The 18393-nt window shown below is 41.5% G+C and overlaps 1 protein-coding gene across 2 annotated transcripts; it reads left to right on the top strand.

Moving 5' to 3' along the window:
* Positions 1-1465: 1465 nt before the first annotated feature.
* On the top strand, positions 1466-17096 carry txnrd3 (thioredoxin reductase 3). 2 transcript variants are annotated; one of them, XM_044349029.1, is made up of 16 exons: positions 1466-1852; positions 2525-2585; positions 4056-4165; positions 5586-5693; positions 7043-7115; positions 7245-7427; positions 7510-7652; positions 8030-8145; positions 8622-8847; positions 9172-9264; positions 9617-9693; positions 10840-10996; positions 13071-13178; positions 14058-14153; positions 14300-14434; positions 15823-17096. In XM_044349029.1, the coding sequence occupies exons 1-16, from the start codon at positions 1736-1738 to the stop codon at positions 15883-15885; spliced, it is 1866 nt and encodes a 621-aa protein (XP_044204964.1). In that variant the 5' UTR covers positions 1466-1735; the 3' UTR covers positions 15886-17096. The 2 variants fall into 2 exon arrangements, with proteins under 2 accessions (XP_044204964.1, XP_044204965.1); XM_044349030.1 differs by having other exon boundaries at positions 1472-1852; positions 7245-7364.
* Positions 17097-18393: the final 1297 nt, after the last annotated feature.

Here is an 18393-nt window from a genome sequence, read left to right as displayed (position 1 = left end):
AATGTAATGTAAAGAAATTTCAATTATAAAAAAATATACTGAAACTTTTGGTGGTCATTCACAATTTTCCCAGGGGGGTGGGGGTGGCACTTCTCATGAACTCATGACCTCAGTACTTCTAAACTCCTGGCTATGGCCCTGCATTATTACTGTACAATACAGTACAATAACTCACAGGTGTCTAGGTGTGTGTGTCTTTATCTGTTTATTTTCCAGACTTTAATTATTTAAAGAACAAACAGAGCCAAGAGAAAAATATTAGATCAAATGTCACTGAGATCTCTTAAAGGGGCACTCAATTAATTTTACACATGTATCAGTTTACTTGTCACAAAGAGTACTATTCAGGCTGTGTGGCTCTGAAGGGAGCTTTCTAAAGTCTGAAATATAATCCTGATCATGTCATCAGGGTCACCTCAGTTCATGTCTGAAACTTCAGATTTCAAACAGAAAGTCTGTGTTACAGAATGGATGCGTAGACTTTGACAGACATGAGCATTTTACACGGCAGGGAAGGTCAAACAAAATATGCAGTATGTTGCATTATGGGAAGTGTAGGATTCAGTGTTTTCAGTGCTTGACCCCTGTAAGAGACAATTACGTCAGAATATCTCAGCCTGCTGCTTTGATTTTGACTATTCTCTTGTTGAGTCCCCCACATTTATGCAAGTGTATTACTAAATCCCTGAAGAAACCCTTTTACTAAACAACTCATTCGACTATTTAAAGTGACACTATGAACAGAAAATATTGTGCAACAATACACTGACTCATTGATTTGAGGTTAAAATATTGCAAAGTCATTATGATTCAAAACTTTTCCCATCGCTAAAGCTCATTCAGGTGATAACTTAGTAGTCTGGGTCCTCTTGTAATGTATCAGTACTTATCAGCTATATGTCTCGATCACACTAGGCCCACAGGCTGTTAACCCTGTCTGCTTAGTGCACCTGTTACTTGTCATACTTTCACCAGCAGATGGGGCTCGACACCAGACTATGTGCTCTAATCATTCAACGACCAACACGCAGACACGTAGCGGATAACTCTGAAGTGCCCAGGGCTACTACACTATCCACAATCGACTTTACATTCTTTATTTACAATATTAAACCTTAATACATCCATGTTATTCTTCGTTTCACATCTTTCTTAAGTTAGCTGTCTTCCAGACGCGCCTGTAGGCCCCCTCGCTTCTCTTATCATAGCCCCAATTAGTATAGGGTCTTTACATTTTATGTGAAACACGCGTTTAATTCGAAAATACTTTAATTTTCATGAGAATATTCTGGGTAATAATAGTTCTTCTGCTTTTACGGCATGTAAATAGGCGACTCTGTGACGTTTTTGTAGGTGGGTGCGTTTTGAAGCACCAGACCGACCGTGTGGGCGGAGTTATTCCTGCTGTCAATGATGTGCACTGGAATATGCGGTGTACATGGTGACTCAAATCTAGTGCACCACAAATTATCGAGGCTAGAAACGCTGAAAGACGTTTGGCGCGGTTGGTAGACGAGCTACTGACAGGAGAGGGAGAGGAGCCGAGGTCAGAGCTGCGGTCTCTCTGTCGTGTCGTATTTCCTCGTAGAGAAAGGACCACGGGTTACAGAGACAGTTGTACATTTACTGAGAGAGAGTTGGGGCGGTTTTATTTAGTTTCTTTTTCTCCATATTCACCAGTCAGCCGTCTAGCTAAGCTTTGCCCTGCGCAGGCTTAGGCGGAAACTGCTCGAAAATGCCTCCCATCGAAAATGACACCGGCAAGAATGAACTCAAGTCCCGGATACAGCAGCTTATTGACTCCAATCAAGTGATCGTGTTCAGTAAAAGCTACTGTCCGTTTTGTGTAAAGGTAAGGTACTTGTTTTGTCGAACGGGGGAGACGTTTGCTAAGGCGAGTCGGAAACTTCCAGCTTCTCCCGCGAAGTAACGTTGCATGGGCTCGGTCTAATTACTGGCTTGTCGGCGCTGCGGTAATGCAGCCAGCAACATCGGTTCGTTGGAGGCTGAATGTAAAGTGTCTTATAAAATCGGCCAAAAACAATGAAAATCAAACCATTTCACAGAATTTACATTAGATCGATATTTGGTAGAGATCCATATCAAGTGTTAAGTCACCAGCGTGTTAGCCGGTTATCTAAATGTGGTCGCTCCGCTAAGAAAAGTTGCATAATTTGTAGGTAGGTAACTTAACTAATTAGACCTCAACTAATCAGGACTTGTTTCTTAGAAGTTCCCACTTTTATAACTTGATATATTGTATCTAAATTTCCTCAGACTTCCACCAGCATACACATTGAGGGCTTAGCTAACAATTAACCTGAAACTTATTGAATCAAAGCAATGTCTGGTGACTCATCTAAATGACGAACGTAGACTATATCAGTGTTCTGTGAAGCATGTATCCGTGCCGATAAATCAATAATACGTGAATCTTTGTGGATAGGAAAAGAGTGTATCATGTTATGTTATGTAACTTAGTAATATGTATGTATTTTTCACATGTCTCTTCTGTCTTTTGTAGGTGAAAGACCTGTTCAAAGAGCTGAAGGTCGAGTGTAACGTGGTGGAGTTGGATCTTCTAGGTAAAAGAGATGTTTTGTTCCGTTTGTTGTAGGGATGAAATGCTACATGCCATGGCTTATTTAGTTATGACTCACGAAATGTGTTGCAATATTCAGTGAGAGATTTTACCATTAAGTAGAGTTACAAAAAAGTCTCTTACACAGTTTTGTATATCTTACAGGCGAATCAGGGAAGTAAGCCAACAAAAACAAACATCTCTGCCTTCTGTGGATGTGATTGTTCTTGATCTGAACAAATAATGTTGTTGCACTTGTTGCTGCAACTGAGTGAAGATAAAATTGGAACATGCTCAGGGATAATGGAGAAACAGAGGATGATGTCAGATGAATAGCAGTGTGAAATGTGTTTACATCTTTCTGGGCGAATGCTAATCATTTCATGTCTATTGTAATTGTTTACAAGTTGTAGTTGAATGGAGTTTAACCTGCACACTTTGCCTCTGATATGTACAGTAAGGTGTATGTGTTGTAATTCTGTGTCTGTTTCATGTAGTTTTAGCTTTGTCATTTCATGGAAAAAATTTTTTTTTTTCATCTAGCAGTTTATCAACTTCTCTTCATCCCATCTTGTACTATTAATTTAATTTCATGTGGTTTAATTTTTCATGGTTGAGTTTGAATCCACACAGCTTTTGCCAACATTTGAAAAGCATTATAGTAGGGATGTTGTGTTACTCCAGACTGGGCTGTGCTCTTCCTTTGCGGCAGCACAAAACATGCTGAGTCACTCACTGTAGATATCTTGGCCTCATGCCATATCTCAGTAAACTCCAACCTCTCTGCTCGCTTTTGCCTACTTATTTTTGTCACAGTCTCAGCTGTTATGTTGAGGGTAGAATGCAGGAATTTTAATGATTAATCTGTTAATGACTTAGAAATATAATTACCATGAATAATACGATCAATCAGAATTTAAAAAAAAAAAAAAAATCCTACAGAACATCACCTAAGAAAATTCCTCATTAGTATGTAGCACTTACATATTAGACCATTAGCTCCAGGTAGATTCACGGTGCTTTAGGTGTGGGGAAGCACTTCAAGGCACATTAAGGTTTTAGCTCACAACATTCAAATTTAGTAATACAAAGTCTTGCTGCCTAGGCTCTAGAGGAAAACAGCTGGCATCAACAGGTTTCCTGGCACTACCGGTGGTCACCAACTGTTCCAACATTACAGTTGAATCTTTACGACAGATGCTAGTCTAGACTACACCCTGGCAGTGGAAAATTGATTTGCTTGTATCTTTTTAAAATCATAAGAGGACATAAAGATCCTGTTTACAGTTTTTCTTTCCGTCTGAACTCAATGTGCACATAATTTTTTGCATATTATTTGTGTATTTTCAGAAAGGTGGGCCTTGTGGTAAAGATGAAAAACAGATACATTACCATATGAAAAGTAGATGTAGTGAAAGACTCGTTTATACTCGACAACTCTTCTAACTTGCACTATGTTAACCCTTCTGTTCAGAGGATGGAACCAACTACCAGGAAATGCTGCTGGAGATGACGGGGCAGAAAACCGTTCCCAACGTCTTCATCAACAAGACGCACCTCGGCGGCTGCGACAAAACCATGCAGGTAAGGAGCTAATGTCGTGACTCCATGTTTTTAAATGGGTTTTGTTCTTTGGTTGTATTCTACATCACTGTGAATGTTGCATGTATCCTTAACAGCTCAAACAAACGCCTTGTCCAGACAAGCCCGTTTGGTTCAAGTGATATTTGAACCTCAACCCACTAGTTTTTCTTTATTTGCATAAAAATGACGAAGTGTAAAGCGTGTTCTTCCCTCTTAACAACAGAACAATAGAATACTCAATAGACCTTTGTCTCAGCGACACTGGAGGAAAACCAAGGGGTGTAAACAAAATGGTTTAGGTGTGCCGTGAAGTCATGGCGGTGAGCCGTGCATGTTCCGTCTGAGTAAATATGTTAGAAACATGACAAAACGGCTAACAATGATAATGCTCTCTGAGGGCGTCTGATACAAGGAAGGAGAGTCGGTTTGTTTGAGGGAGGGTCTGTGCCGCTTGGTATGTAGCAACATGAGCAGGCAAACCTATGACACGGTAGGTATGACACAGACTTTTTTTATCAGCTTGATAATCAGACAGCAGCAGATTGTGTAGACGCTGTGAATTTCATCAGTACAATACCCTTTCCATCTGGATTCAACCACCACAAGCTGTGTGAAATATGTGTTTACTGCAGAGCTGAAACAATCAGTCAATTAATCAACAAGTCGGTCGATTAGAAAATTGAATGTTTTTTTTTTAGTATTTGGGCTGTTGGTTGGACAAACAAGCTGTCACCTTGAGCTATGCAGAACTGTGACAGGACGTTTTTCTTTATTTTCTGACGTTTATGGACAAAACTAATCGATTTAAACAAAGTAATCAGCAGATGATGATGATGATTAAAATAATTCTTAGTTGCTGTCCTTGTTGTATTGTTCACGATGCTGTTGGCACTCGTGGTAATTTGTGCACATGCCTCCTGGAGCTGTCGTTCTCAGTCAGCATTAGTGCTATTTGCCCTTTTTTCTTTGCCTAATTGAAATGGAGTGAAATCTTTGCTAAATCAGCTCAGTGCTGGTCAGGTTTTAAAGTGCTCCCACCATGTATTCTCAGTATCAAAAGCCATTTTCTGCAAACTTTCTTGACTTTATTCCAACTGTCCGCTGGCTAATGCAGACTCATTGTTGACTGCATGTGACACAATGACTGGATACATCAGTCACTAGAGACTAGTGAGCCAAATCAAAGCCTGAACCGACAAAGCACGGCTAACTAGAAACTACGTCAGGAGAAATGATGGATTTGTATCAATCGACATGCAGCGTGAATATCAGGCTCGTACTCGGACACTTGTGAACACTAACAGCTGTTATGAAAGCTCTACTGAAGATTTGAAACAGGCTATGCATATTATAGCTACATGATCTGCTTCCATACAGTTAGTACTGCACTGATGCAACTTTGTGTTCATGTCTCTGTCAGGCCCATAAAGACGGCAGCCTGCAGCAGCTACTGGGCGGAGAAAACGAAGCCTACGACTACGACCTCATTGTCATCGGAGGAGGATCCGGAGGTCTGGCCTGCTCAAAGGTGACAGAATGAACTTTAGTAAATTTCAGTGTCACAGGCTGAAACTTTATCAGCTGTTAGAGGTGTGAGTCTTCACTTGTTGATGAATGATTCAAATGCACAATGATTCTCAATGTATCACATCCTCAGTATTCTATATTACTGCACGTGGCTACTTTTTCATCAGTTGATACAAGCAGTGCAGGTTTAATATAAAACAGCTTTTCACTACCGCTATCTGTGTGACCCACCTCAGTACATAAACATTACTAAAACAAAACATAAATCCCTCTGCAGTGCATTACAAGTGTGCTGTAAGTTCTGAGACAAGTCACTTCCTGATTGTGGTAAACCTCACAAAGATGACTCTGCAACTGTTTAGTAGTTGACATGACCCCGGCTCGTGAGCCATGACAAAAAACGGGAGATTACATGGTTGTAAACAAAAGGGGTAAAAGTTTATCACTAAACATACAATAATGCAAAAAAAAAACATACTAAATTTATGAGGTGTGTTATCACAGTAACACAGCTGAAGTGGTCTTCTTTTGTCGTAATCTAAGCCTTAACACTTGTCAAACATAGCTACATGGACAGTAGTGATGCGGGTGCCGACAGGGTCGTAAAAATTAACATTCATTAATAGCAGATGTGTCGTAAAGTAGCATCTCTGATCTTTCAAATCGTTGAAGGAAACACTCATAAATCAACAGGGACAGATTTAGTGATTTTGGGAAGCTCCAGGCAAACTCTGTCTCGCTTTACAAAGTAAAGAAAAAAAGCATTTTGATTTTTGGGAGGGTTTACATTCACTTTGGGACGGTTCCAGGACAGTGGTGAAAAGGTTAGTCTGGAGCCCCGAGCAGCGGGAAGCAAATTACGACCGAATAAGGCCACAGATCCATATCTACGAAAGCTGCCGCAGACCAGAGGATTCTGTTCCCTCTCAAGAGCTGCAGAGTTGACAGCGCCTCCTCGATCCTTGGCTGATTAGCTGGGCTCGCTGTATTCTTTCTGGTTGCAGACGTTAGCTTAGGGTGAAGACAGCTAATGTTCCTCAACTTCATTGTATATCCAAAGTATTTGTGAGGCAGGTTTACACACAGCGCTCGTCTTGCCCAGTTCATGCTTCCCAGTAAGTTCATAAAATCTGAAACGTGCCCAGATGTCCTCTTTCAAACACACTCTTTCCACATCTCTAGCAGCTGTTGCTCTGTTCTCTAATTTTGTGGTTGACATTTTGTCAGAGTGAAGCTACTGTTGTAACGCTGTATTCAGTAACTGTTGTTTTTGAGGCACAAGCTGCTTCTACTGGCACACAGATTGCAGAAACATGAGGTGTTGCAGTAACATGACTCTGTTGACAATAGGAAGCCGCTATGTTGGGGAAGAAGGTCATGGTTCTGGACTTTGTTGTTCCAACACCAAAAGGAACCAGCTGGGGTAAGATCCTTCCACCTCAAGATAACCAGTTTAGATACAAGTGATGCAGTACTTATTTAAATCTCATTTCCTCTGGTAACTGACCGTTTCCACGTGTTGTCGGTGTGTTCTGCTGTGGGTGGCGATCAGGTCTGGGCGGAACATGCGTGAACGTCGGCTGCATTCCCAAAAAGCTGATGCACCAGACGGCCCTCCTGGGCACGGCCCTGCAGGACGCCCGCAAGTTCGGCTGGGAGTTCGAGGAGACAGGTGAGGGCTCAGAGCAACGACCCAGGAGGTCTCGAAGGGGAGACATCGCACCAGCTTGCCGCGGTAAATCAGAGGCAAGCCTTTTCAGAAACCGATTTGTTATCATTCCACTGATTCCACTGATGGGTATCCGTCTGTCCTCCAGTGAAACACAACTGGGAGACGATGAAGACAGCGGTGAACAACTACATCGGCTCGTTGAACTGGGGCTACAGGGTCGCGCTGAGAGACAAGAATGTCAACTATGTCAACGCCTATGCAGAGTTCATTGAACCACACAAAATCAAGGTAACTGCAGTTAGATACTTGTGACAAAAAGAAACCTGCTGCTTCGGTTTCAGTTTTAGTCGACTTGACAGAACATGCAACCTTTTATTTTGACACACCATAGCGGTTTCAACCCTCACTCGGACCGTTCCAGAACCCACCACTAATCTGTATGGGTTGTGAAATAGTGTCTAGCCTGTTGTGGCAACCTATTTTTTGTTTTGTTTGTCTTGAATTGGCTCTACTAAACATTTACCCTCTTATTTTCTCTGTCTCTCAGAGTTGTTGTTGGCTTTCCTTCTTATGAATACATCCTTAGCTGCACACACAAAACAAATAGTGGCTGTTTCAAAACATCCTGCTCGTTATCATTGACTCATTGCCGTATTTTATGACAGGCAACAAACAAACGAGGGAAGGAGACATTTTACACAGCGGCTAAGTTCGTCTTAGCCACAGGCGAGAGGCCGCGCTACCTGGGCATCCCTGGAGACAAGGAGTACTGCATCACCAGGTGAGAGCACAGAGTCACGTCCTATCTAACGACAGGCTGCGCGGTCAGACCTGCTATAGTTTGTTTGGGCCGAATGTGATCTCTGAAAACACAAACACACTCTTTAATGGTCCGGACACTTGTACTCCACAGCTGGCTTTCCCTCAGGGGGGGGCATCCATTAATCTCACAGCTGTCTAAATGTTATGGAAGGTTATCCTCAGGTGTTTGTTGTAATTACGCTGCTGTTTTGGAAACCTACAAATGGTCTCGTGCTGCTGACGTAGTCCCACAAATCCTCAAGTTGTTGTGTGACATAAGATGTAAGCAGCAGAATGTCTTGTTATCATTATTTTTAACCAGGAATTCTCTGCTTGTCGCATTTTATTTAGAAGCAAATGAACCGTTAAGTTGTTGTTAGCTGAATGGCACTACAGCTTCATGTTTAACCCCTCTCCGTTTGACCTCTTCTGTGTCCGTCTGCCTTTGTCCACCAGCGACGACCTCTTCTCGCTGTCTTACTGCCCGGGAAAGACCCTGGTGATCGGGGCGTCTTACGTGGCTCTGGAGTGCGGGGGCTTCCTGGCCGGCCTGGGTCTCGACGTCACCGTCATGGTCCGTTCCATTCTGCTGAGGGGGTTCGACCAGGACATGGCCAACCGTGCCGGGGAGCACATGGAGGAGCACGGGGTCAAGTTCCTCCGCAAATTCATCCCTGTAAAGGTTAGTGTTGACTAGACTGCCTGACACACCGTAGAAACTATACTGTGGCTGGTCATGAGCTAAACTTAAGCAGCATGTTTTTATCTTAATTTTACCATTTTTAAGAATTTTAATTTGTAACGGTTTCATTTTGCTTTAGAATGTTTGTAAAGGCAACATAAAGCCATTAGACTTTGATCTGTGTGTAATTTCGCAGCACCAGATTTATTATCGTACAATCTTGCATCATAAGTTTTATCTCTCCTTGGACGTCTGACAGAAGCACAAAGATTTTTTTTTTTTTTCCGGTCCTCTTACTCTGTCTGCTGCGTCTGTGTGTGTCAGATAGAGGAGCTGGAAGCAGGCACTCCTGGCAAGCTGAAGGTGACAGCCAAGTCTACAGAAACTGATGAGATCCTGGAGGGAGAGTACAACACTGTACGTACTGATCACATCACCCCTAACCCCTTAACTCTTCTATCTTTTACTGGTGTTACTGATTTAGAATACTATGGAAGTTATGTGTGATGTCTCGTACCGGGTCTATTTTTATTATTTTAACAGATAAGTGGCCAAATTTAGATCTGCTCGTTCTACATCTGTACATTTAATTTTGATCTCAACCATCAGATTTGATTTTGGTGTTTCAGCACCTTGGTTATTTCTTCTAGTTTATTCAACTTGTAAGCCGAGATTTAGCCATTCTTGTGAAAATATGTAACACCAGCAGGAACCACCTGAGGACTGAGGCCTTCCTTCAAACTAAACAGGCCGTTTCTTTATCCCTCAGGTGTTGATAGCGGTGGGCCGAGACGCATGCACAGACAAGATTGGCCTGGACAAGACAGGGGTCAAAGTCAACACCAAGTAAGTTTATTATGTCATTGTGATTTTTTTTTTTTTTTTCCTCCCCTTCTCTCTCTACATACGTCTGTTCCATCACATGTGGCGGCCTGTGCCTTTAAGACTGGCGGTACAGTCATGGTGATTCAGCAGTTATCGCCGTCCCATGGCTCTCTGCAGGGGTGGAGTGTGAGTGCGTTGGGGGATTTAGTAGGGGGAGAGAGCGTTGGGGTGAGGGGTGGGGGGGCGGGGGGGGCTGTCTTGTTAGTAAGATGAGAGAGCCTGTGAACAGGGTATCAGCAGGTTTTTTTAATAGCCGAATGTAAATTGTCTACATTTAAGAGCTTTTCATCCTGGTGTCATTATGCTCCATTGTCTACGCTGATTTGATTCAACTCAATTTGGATCGATGTGCCTCATCAGTATATTTCCTCCTGTCCCTTTTTTTTTTTATGCCTGTTTAAAATTATACGGCTTAAGTTAGAAAACTAGTTGCAGTACTGAATTCAAATCCAGAAAAGAAGAAAAAGATCTTGTATGTTTTCATTCACTCCAATACTACAATCATGCCATTCCTTTGAGATGTCGTCTTTCCACTATTTTGTGAATGACTGAGTGGTTCAGCCATTGAGGCCAGCAGAGATTAAGACAGCATGAGGCGAGCTTAAAAGAGCGCTTTGAGTCATATGCCCCGGTCTTATGACCATAGTAGTATTTAGATGAAGCCGACACACAGCCAGAGGGCCACAAGGTTCAGGGGCCATCAGCAGGTTTGCTTGTTCTGCTGCTGTACAGTGTAGAATATAAATACAGTTACAGCTGCGTTTCTCCATTCTGCCCCAACATGAACTTAGACCCACTTCATTTGAGTTCTACCTTGTGACGAATAGACCGTGCTCTGCTGTGTTTATAGGGTTGTTGTGCTGCTGCTCTTTAAATACCAAGTTGACCTGTAGTCCCTTTTTGTTCTGAGTATTTTACATTTGCATGGCAAAATTCAAATCATAGAGGTTAAAATATTTAGAATAAGTTGTTGAATTAATATTGAGTGTATCAACACAGGCCTTCCAGAACATAAAACAAAAATTAATTGCTTTAAGAAAAAAGCCCCAAAAATGAAATATAGTATGGTTTGTTCTTACTGGCTGACCTCTCCTTACCACCTTCCAGGAATGGAAAAATTCCAGTCAACGATGAAGAGCAGACCAATGTGCCCCACATCTACGCCATTGGAGACATTCTGGAGGGCAAATGGGAGCTGACTCCTGTAGCCATCCAGGCTGGCAAGCTGCTGGCACGACGCCTTTACACGGGCTCAACACTCAAGGTACATAGCCATCTGGTTAGCATGTTAGATTAACATTTCAACAAGGAGGAAACATAGCACCATCAGAGCTGCTGGAGTATAGTATAGAACAAAGTATTCCTGTTAAATTATTCAAAATTGTATCATCTTACTATAATTGTAATATTTCAGGGTGAAGTGTAGGGTATTTGATCTTATTTATAATTAAAAACAGGTTAGATAGACCACATTGAAAATACAGGCCTCAAAGTAACGCCTGAAGAAGTAGAAACCAGATTGTGAGGCTTGATAAAGATGGGTGGGGGTACAAGATTATCAGTAGGCTGCTGAACAGAAGCTAAAACACAGTTGCAGCAGTGGTTAGGAGGCACAGGAGGACCCATCTAACTATAAAGCAAGGAGTCTATCTGTCTGTATGTATGTCCTTCACATATCTGTAGAACCGTTCATCCGATCTACTTCACACTCGGCGGGTGTATTGCTGAGGACCCAAGGAAGTGCAGTGTCGAGTGCGAGCTCATTATAACCAATGAAGTATTAAGAATTATGATATTTTGACAAAGCATTTCTATTTTAACTGGCACAGCTGCTCTAACCTTTTACAGTACTTGTTCAGCAGCCCAGCAAACTCAGACCAATTGCATGTGTTGTAAATCATTTCACATGATGCTACTCATCCCAACAAATTCCGATAAGCACACAGGGGAGAGATGAGAGACTCTCAGTCGGAAAAATAAGCGAGTCACAGAAAGTTATTTCAAATGGCGTGCTCTAAAATAAGAAAAGTAGACAGCGAAAACAGAGCTTTTAATCGAGAGGGGACAGACTCTTACATATTATTGATTTCATACTGAATGGATACTTGGCTTTATTTTTGGCTTTAAATCTTTTTTTTTTTTTTTTTTGGCCTGGCAGGGGTTCTCATTGTTATAATTGTAGCTGATTCAGTAAACGTTCATTGCATTCAGTAAAAGTTGAGTACAGTTAGACCTACAGTTATATCTGGCAGTCTCCATTAGGTTGGGAGAGTTCAAAGTTGTGAAAACAACAGGGGTGTTTTGAATACACCCCTGTTTTTCACAGGTAATTTTTTAGTCTGTCCCTCCTGCCACGTCATGGATTAATCCTGGAAGGCTATTGATGTAGCACTTTTGTCCTAATGAAAGTAACAGCAATTATTCAACCAATGAGAATTTGGTCGGACAAGAGCATATCAACCAACCAATCAACAAGGAGACTACAGCCTTACTTAAGTGCATCTGACTTGGCACAATGATGATCTGTGGAAATTGGTGTTTCAGTGACTGCTCAGACAGTGTGAAGGACGTTGCATGAAGTCAGCCTCTACAGAAGACATCCAAAAAGAAAACCATTGCTCACAAAATGGCACAATTAAACTTTGCCAAAGAACATGAAAAGTAGCCTGATGAATACTGGCAGTACATTCTTTGGTCAGATGGAACCAAAATAAATTAGTTTGGATCAGATGAGGTCCAGCATGTTTGGTGTGGACCTGGCCAGGACTCGCAGTGACTGCACAGTGCCAACAGTGAAACATGGAGGTGGGAGTGTGCTGATACAGGGCTTCATGCAGAAGGTGTAGGAGAGATGACATTTATAGTGCCACCTATAAATGTCAAGTTTGTCTACCCAAATACTGAATGAAGGTTGGCAGGAGAGGAATTTTCCAACATGACAATGATCCCAAACACACTGCAAAAATCACACAAGAGTTTTTAAAGAAGGAAAAAGTGAAAAGTATGACCTGGCCAAGTATGTTCCCTGACCCGAATCCAACAGAACACCGTTAGAGTATTCTAAGAGGAAGGTAGCAGCAGCTGAAAAGAATCATCTGTGAAGAACGACAGAACATCTCTCCACAGGACGTCACAAACAGCCCCGACACACACACACACACACACACTATATATACTACACTATACTATAGTTTATTAAAACATTCAGCACCTGCTGAAACCCTCCTTACTTAATGTAAAAACTGCCACTCTTCAGTTATCAGTGGAGTGTTGTGTGACATGTTACAGCAGTCTGCAGTATTTGCCCTAACAAACTTGAACTGTCTGTGTTTGTGCAGTGCGACTACATCAACGTTCCCACCACAGTCTTCACCCCACTGGAGTACGGCTCCTGCGGCCTGTCAGAGGACAGAGCCATTGAGCTCTACGGGCAGGAGAACATCGAGGTATCTCTCTCTCACACACACACACACACACACACAGTCATATAAATAATTTACGATATATCTGGTTCACCTGACTCTGAACTTTGTGACCGTCTGGATTAAAGAGGAACTCCAGACAATAAGTTTTATTAGCCATCGGGGTTTCCAAAATCGATGGAAAGATGAATAAAATACCAACAAACACAATTATTTTCAGTATTTCTCCTTAATTTTACATTGTGTACATTTCTCAAAAACCTGTACATAGTTGAGTCACTTGGTTTTTGAATTTTGTGACCCACGCAAGCTGAGATGTGTTGCATCATGATGCATCTACACAGAAAGTGTATATGCACAGATACACTTCTATTTTAATTAGGCCACATAACAACTCACTCTATATGCACGTAACCACAACCACAAGTCTACTTTTACACTGCGACTCTATTTGAATCAGTTTTAATCACATAACTGCAGTGATTGTGTGTTGGGTGACCTACACTCTATACTGTGCCTGAAGGCCTCTTGTGTAGACATGGTGTTTGATCAATTAAAGAACCTGGATTAGTTTTGTCTGCAGTTTCTTTCACATTACTGCAGCCTGAATGTTGACTCTAAATAATGTAGTGATGCACACTTCCATTTGTTTGTGCATGCAGGCTGCTCAGGCTGCCATCCAGCAAATACATGGTGTATTATTACACAATGGCACAGTGATATGAGCTCCTCAGCAACACAGACAGACTTTGACTGCAGACAGAGTACCTGACTTCCTCTTTAGTTTTAATTTCCTGAGCAAATTTGTGTCATTGAATGGGGCTGATGTTGAACCGATAATGTTGTTTATAAAATGCGGTCTGTTCCTGTTCACGCTGTAATATAAGTGTTCTCTATGTTCAGGTGTACCACAGTCTGTTCTGGCCTCTGGAGTTCACTGTGCCCGGCAGGGACAACAACAGGTGCTACTCCAAGCTCATCTGCAACAAACTGGACAATGTAAGACCATCACTGTTTTTATTCAGCTGTCTCATTTCCAGCAGCAGTGACTCAGCTCACTGAGCCTGCAGCATCCAACAAGCCTAACTCTGCACGTCCCAGGATTGACAGTGTTTGTGTTGTTGTTTGATGCCGTCACACTGTAGGACCGAGTCATCGGTTTCCACTACCTGGGTCCAAACGCTGGAGAGGTGACGCAGGGCTTCGGTACCGCCATGAAATGCGGTGCCACCAAGGAGCAGCTGGACGGCACCATCGGCATCCACCCGACCTGTGCTGAGGTAAGAAGACAAGTCGGATGTTATATGACCAAATTTAATCTTTATTTTATGTATTTTTTTTGCCTCGCATCCCTTAGTGGTCTGCAGTCATTTATCAAATTCTTGCTTACAGTCAAATGTAGATTATTAAACATCTCCCAGTATAATGAAATATGTTTATCAAAATCCTGTTAAACTGAACAGACGTATTGAACTGTAACAGAAAGCTGTGTGTGTGTGTGTGTGTGTGTGTGTAGATATGCTGTCAGGTCATTACAGCCTCATGCCTCTGGTAGACGGCTGCTTTTAAAGATTTGAGTTCAAAAACAATGAGATGAAAAACTCTGCTCATGGAGTAGTTTTTCCAAGGTCATGAACATTTGCACTCTTGCAGAAATATTTCCTGCTCCCTCATTTGCCTAGTTTTTCTCTCTAATTCAGTGTGAATGATCTGGCTGTGCCAGACACAGATTTAATCAGACCACATAAAACCTGTGCAGCCGCAGGCACCGGCTTAAAGTATTAACATGTCTGTTTTTACAGGCTTTTACCTTCTTTATCATGTGGTGGAAGATTTTTTTTTTTGTTTAATTATTTTTAGTTGTTTGCAGAGCTTCAGCTGAATTAATATTTAAATTTTATTTCTGCTGTCCATGATGTATTATTTGCATTAATTAGCTAAAGTCCCAGCATTGCTCATTCATTATGTTAATGTATTATGGTGATAATTGCAGCACATTAAGCTGCTCAAGTGCATCTTGTTTGATGTTTTTACATTGTTTGTATTTCCATTTTGGAACAAAATTTAGCCCACATGTCTTCATCTTAAATGAAGGCAGGACATGGTTAATGCAACCATGTCGTGTCCGTTCCAGCTTAATATTCTGGTCTTTTATTAAACCGATCCTCGTTTCCTAAAAGCATCATCAGGCTAAGATGATCATAAATCCATCTGACGAACCTTCTTAAGCTTAAGAGGTGTTTCCCAAAAGCATCGTGACTGAAGATGCTCTTTAGAAATGCCTTCAAATTGAATTTTAAAACATTTATTTGTGTAGTTAACAACATATAGGCTTTGTGATGTGTGTATTTTCAATATAAAGCCCAGCTTCCAGACAGTTATATATGCAAAGTTAATTTAAAATGTATTCAATGTCACCTTCAGCACCACAAAGAGCCGATATTAAGAAGCTCTCAACTGCATGCACTTAAGCACTGCTTCAGGAAACGTGTGTAGAAATGATATTAACCTCAGAGATGGATGGTTATCAGGAAACGAGGCCCAGGACATTTATAGTTATAAACAGGAAACCACAACAAGTTTGAGTTTTGTTTTTTGTTTAGTGTTCAGATAGTCTTACTGAATGTTAGATATGCTGCCTGACTCGTGTGTCTCCCCATCCTCTCAGGTCTTCACCACTTTGGATGTAACCAAGAGCTCCGGTGGAGACATCACCCAGGCCGGCTGCTGAGGTTAAACCCTGCTCGTTTAGCGGGCTGCTCTCGTATTAAACTCGCCTACCAACACCTCTCATCTTAGTTCCCAGTCAACCTCAAGCTCACCTTCACCTCCAGCCGCCTCAGTTTACAGGGCAGTTGTTTCTCAGGACAAACCTAACACGGCGGCCAGCGGCTCACTGGGAACTAGGAGGTGACCGAAGGAAGCCGGAGCGTCCGGCTCTGGCTGAGGTAGTCTGATACGAGGGCAGCCTGCTGAACAGCGGGGTTACTCTGCTGATATTCCTACTGGGCTCCACCAGCGTGTCCTTCTCAGAGGAGCACCAGCACACACACACTGTACCGCTGAGTATGTGTGTGTGTGTGTCGGGGCTGTTTGTGACGTCCTGGCCCGTAACCCTAAATATTGAGGTGGGCTAGGATCGATGTCCCTCTGCAGAAGCACCTGATGGTTGCCCGAACCCTTCGTCCAACCCCCAACTCACCCCTGATATACATACAATTATAGAGACTGAAATTGACTTCAATAAGACAGATTGAAACCAAGGTTTGAATGGATGGATGTTCAGCTCTGAACTCTGATCCAGCTTGTGATGGAAATTATTTAAACTGGTGTGAGTGTGTAATAGATTAAGTGTCATCATGTCTCTTCTGTTGAGCTCTATCATTCCACACATTCCACCTACCAGGATTTTAAGATGAATTTGAGGTATATACTGTACATGTTGCTGTCAATATTTGTTGTGTGCGTGCGTGCGTGTGTGTGTGTGTGTGTGCGCGTGTGTGTGTGTGGAGGCACCAGGGTTTACCGCCTTACAGAGAACACACTTCACTAGCAAAGTGTTTTTTCTATACAAGTCTGGGCTGCAGAGGGATCAAGAGCCGGCAGACCTACACTTTTCAAACCTTCGGCGTGCTGCATCACATTAAAGATTGAATCCAATGGAAAATACAACCGGAATTGTACTGAATGTCATGTGTTCAAAAAAAAAAAAAAAACATTTTCTCAAGTTTTTACTCAATTAATTTAATGCCTGTTGGTTGCATCTTGCTGTTTGCCTCTGCTTTATGTGTATGTAAAAGATATATTCAGTCTACTAGAGGACAGTATTCTGGCTGCTGTCAGTGTGACATTGGTCATCTGTATAAATGACTTGTTTGTTGGTGTCAAACCACTGTAGATTACTTCTCTCATAAGATTTAATAAAGGATGGATTCACCCTCAGTTTTGTCAGCATTTTCTTTTTTTGTATTTCAAGCTGTCACTATAAATTTATAAGCCTGTTATTGTCAGCATCAGTGTATTTGTTTTTGTTGTTGTTTTTTAGGGTAGCATTGTGCAGAGTATTTATGGCTAGTTTTAGCCAAGTTGTTAGCATTGCTCTTCCCTTTTGATTAATGTACAATTTCAAAGATAACTATGGGTTTTGAATTTAGAGAACCGATAACATTTTTACTTTAACATCTGGTATTTTTAGCCTCGCTGATAGTGAAATGAAACTATCAACTGTAAATGTGTATCACAGGAACAGTTTACTTTAATGAGGAGTCATTATCAATGGTTGTAATTATAAAAAATAGATTTATAATTACTAACCTTTACAAGGGTTTAAACTTTATGTTCTGACTTTAGATTCTTATAAAAAGCAGGATTTAGAGGGTTTGTATAAAAACCCTAAAAGTAAAGTCTAGAAGTGGTTTTTCTGTGTATTTTCCTCCATGTTGGAAAGTAAGAACTACAATCATGTCTACTCACAATGTCCTCCTTTAAGCCAATAGCAGGCCTCCAAAGGTGCTGTGTCATGGCTGTGACAGCAGTCATCAGCACATCGTTTCATTGTAGCCAACATTATGTATCATAAGTAGCATATTATGAGTTATTTCCTCTATAGTTGCATTGACAATATCATGAACTATTTCAGATATTATTCATAAAGAATTAAATTAGTGAAAGAAGGATATATGAACAATATGAAGTGATAATCTGTGGACAGCATGTGAAATGTTTGCATTTTAATCAAATAATACATTTACATAGTACATTTATTATCAGTTCAACTTGTCATTTCTGTTTTGTTTAGCAACATAAGTCCACAGCTCAACCAGTAAAATGATTTCACTTGTTATAGTTGATATAAATGTGGTGAATGTGAATCACGATGATGTGTGAACATTTAATTGTATTCACACTAAATCCATCATGTCATTAGCTCTTCCATGTTGTAAAGCTAGTGTGTGTATTGGAACAGATCTTCTATCTTTTATCATTATTATACATTTCAAAAACATGTCAAGTGGTGACTTCTAACTGATGTAGGAAACCTCTAAAGCTCTGAAAGCTTTGACCCATTTAAGATCCTAATTTTCACCTGCTTTGGCCCTGGTCCCCGTGTTGTTTCAGGGTCCAGAGCTCCCAGCGGCCCTCATCCTCACCAGCTGCCACTCATGTCACGACAAGACGAGGGCGGGGGTGTGGGGGGGGGGGGGGGGTATTTTGAATGTCGCTCAATCAGGTACAGTGG

The sequence above is a fragment of the Thunnus albacares genome, chromosome 4 (genome assembly GCF_914725855.1).
Source record: "Thunnus albacares chromosome 4, fThuAlb1.1, whole genome shotgun sequence".
In the NCBI taxonomy this organism is placed as follows: Eukaryota; Metazoa; Chordata; class Actinopteri; order Scombriformes; family Scombridae; genus Thunnus; species Thunnus albacares.
The sequence above is the reverse complement of the archived record's forward strand: the minus strand, read 5'-3'. Positions and strand labels throughout refer to the sequence as shown.

What these genes read in the sequence shown, in the direction of transcription:
- txnrd3 (XM_044349029.1), top strand. Translation starts at nt 1,736, where the DNA reads ATGCCTCCCATCGAAAATGACACCGGCAAGAATGAACTCAAGTCCCGG. An exon ending in TTGAACCACACAAAATCAAG is followed by an intron (nt 7,653 to 8,029) that starts GTAACTGCAGTT and finishes ATTTTATGACAG; the next exon opens with GCAACAAACAAACGAGGGAA. An exon ending in ACACGGGCTCAACACTCAAG is followed by an intron (nt 10,997 to 13,070) that starts GTACATAGCCAT and finishes GTGTTTGTGCAG; the next exon opens with TGCGACTACATCAACGTTCC.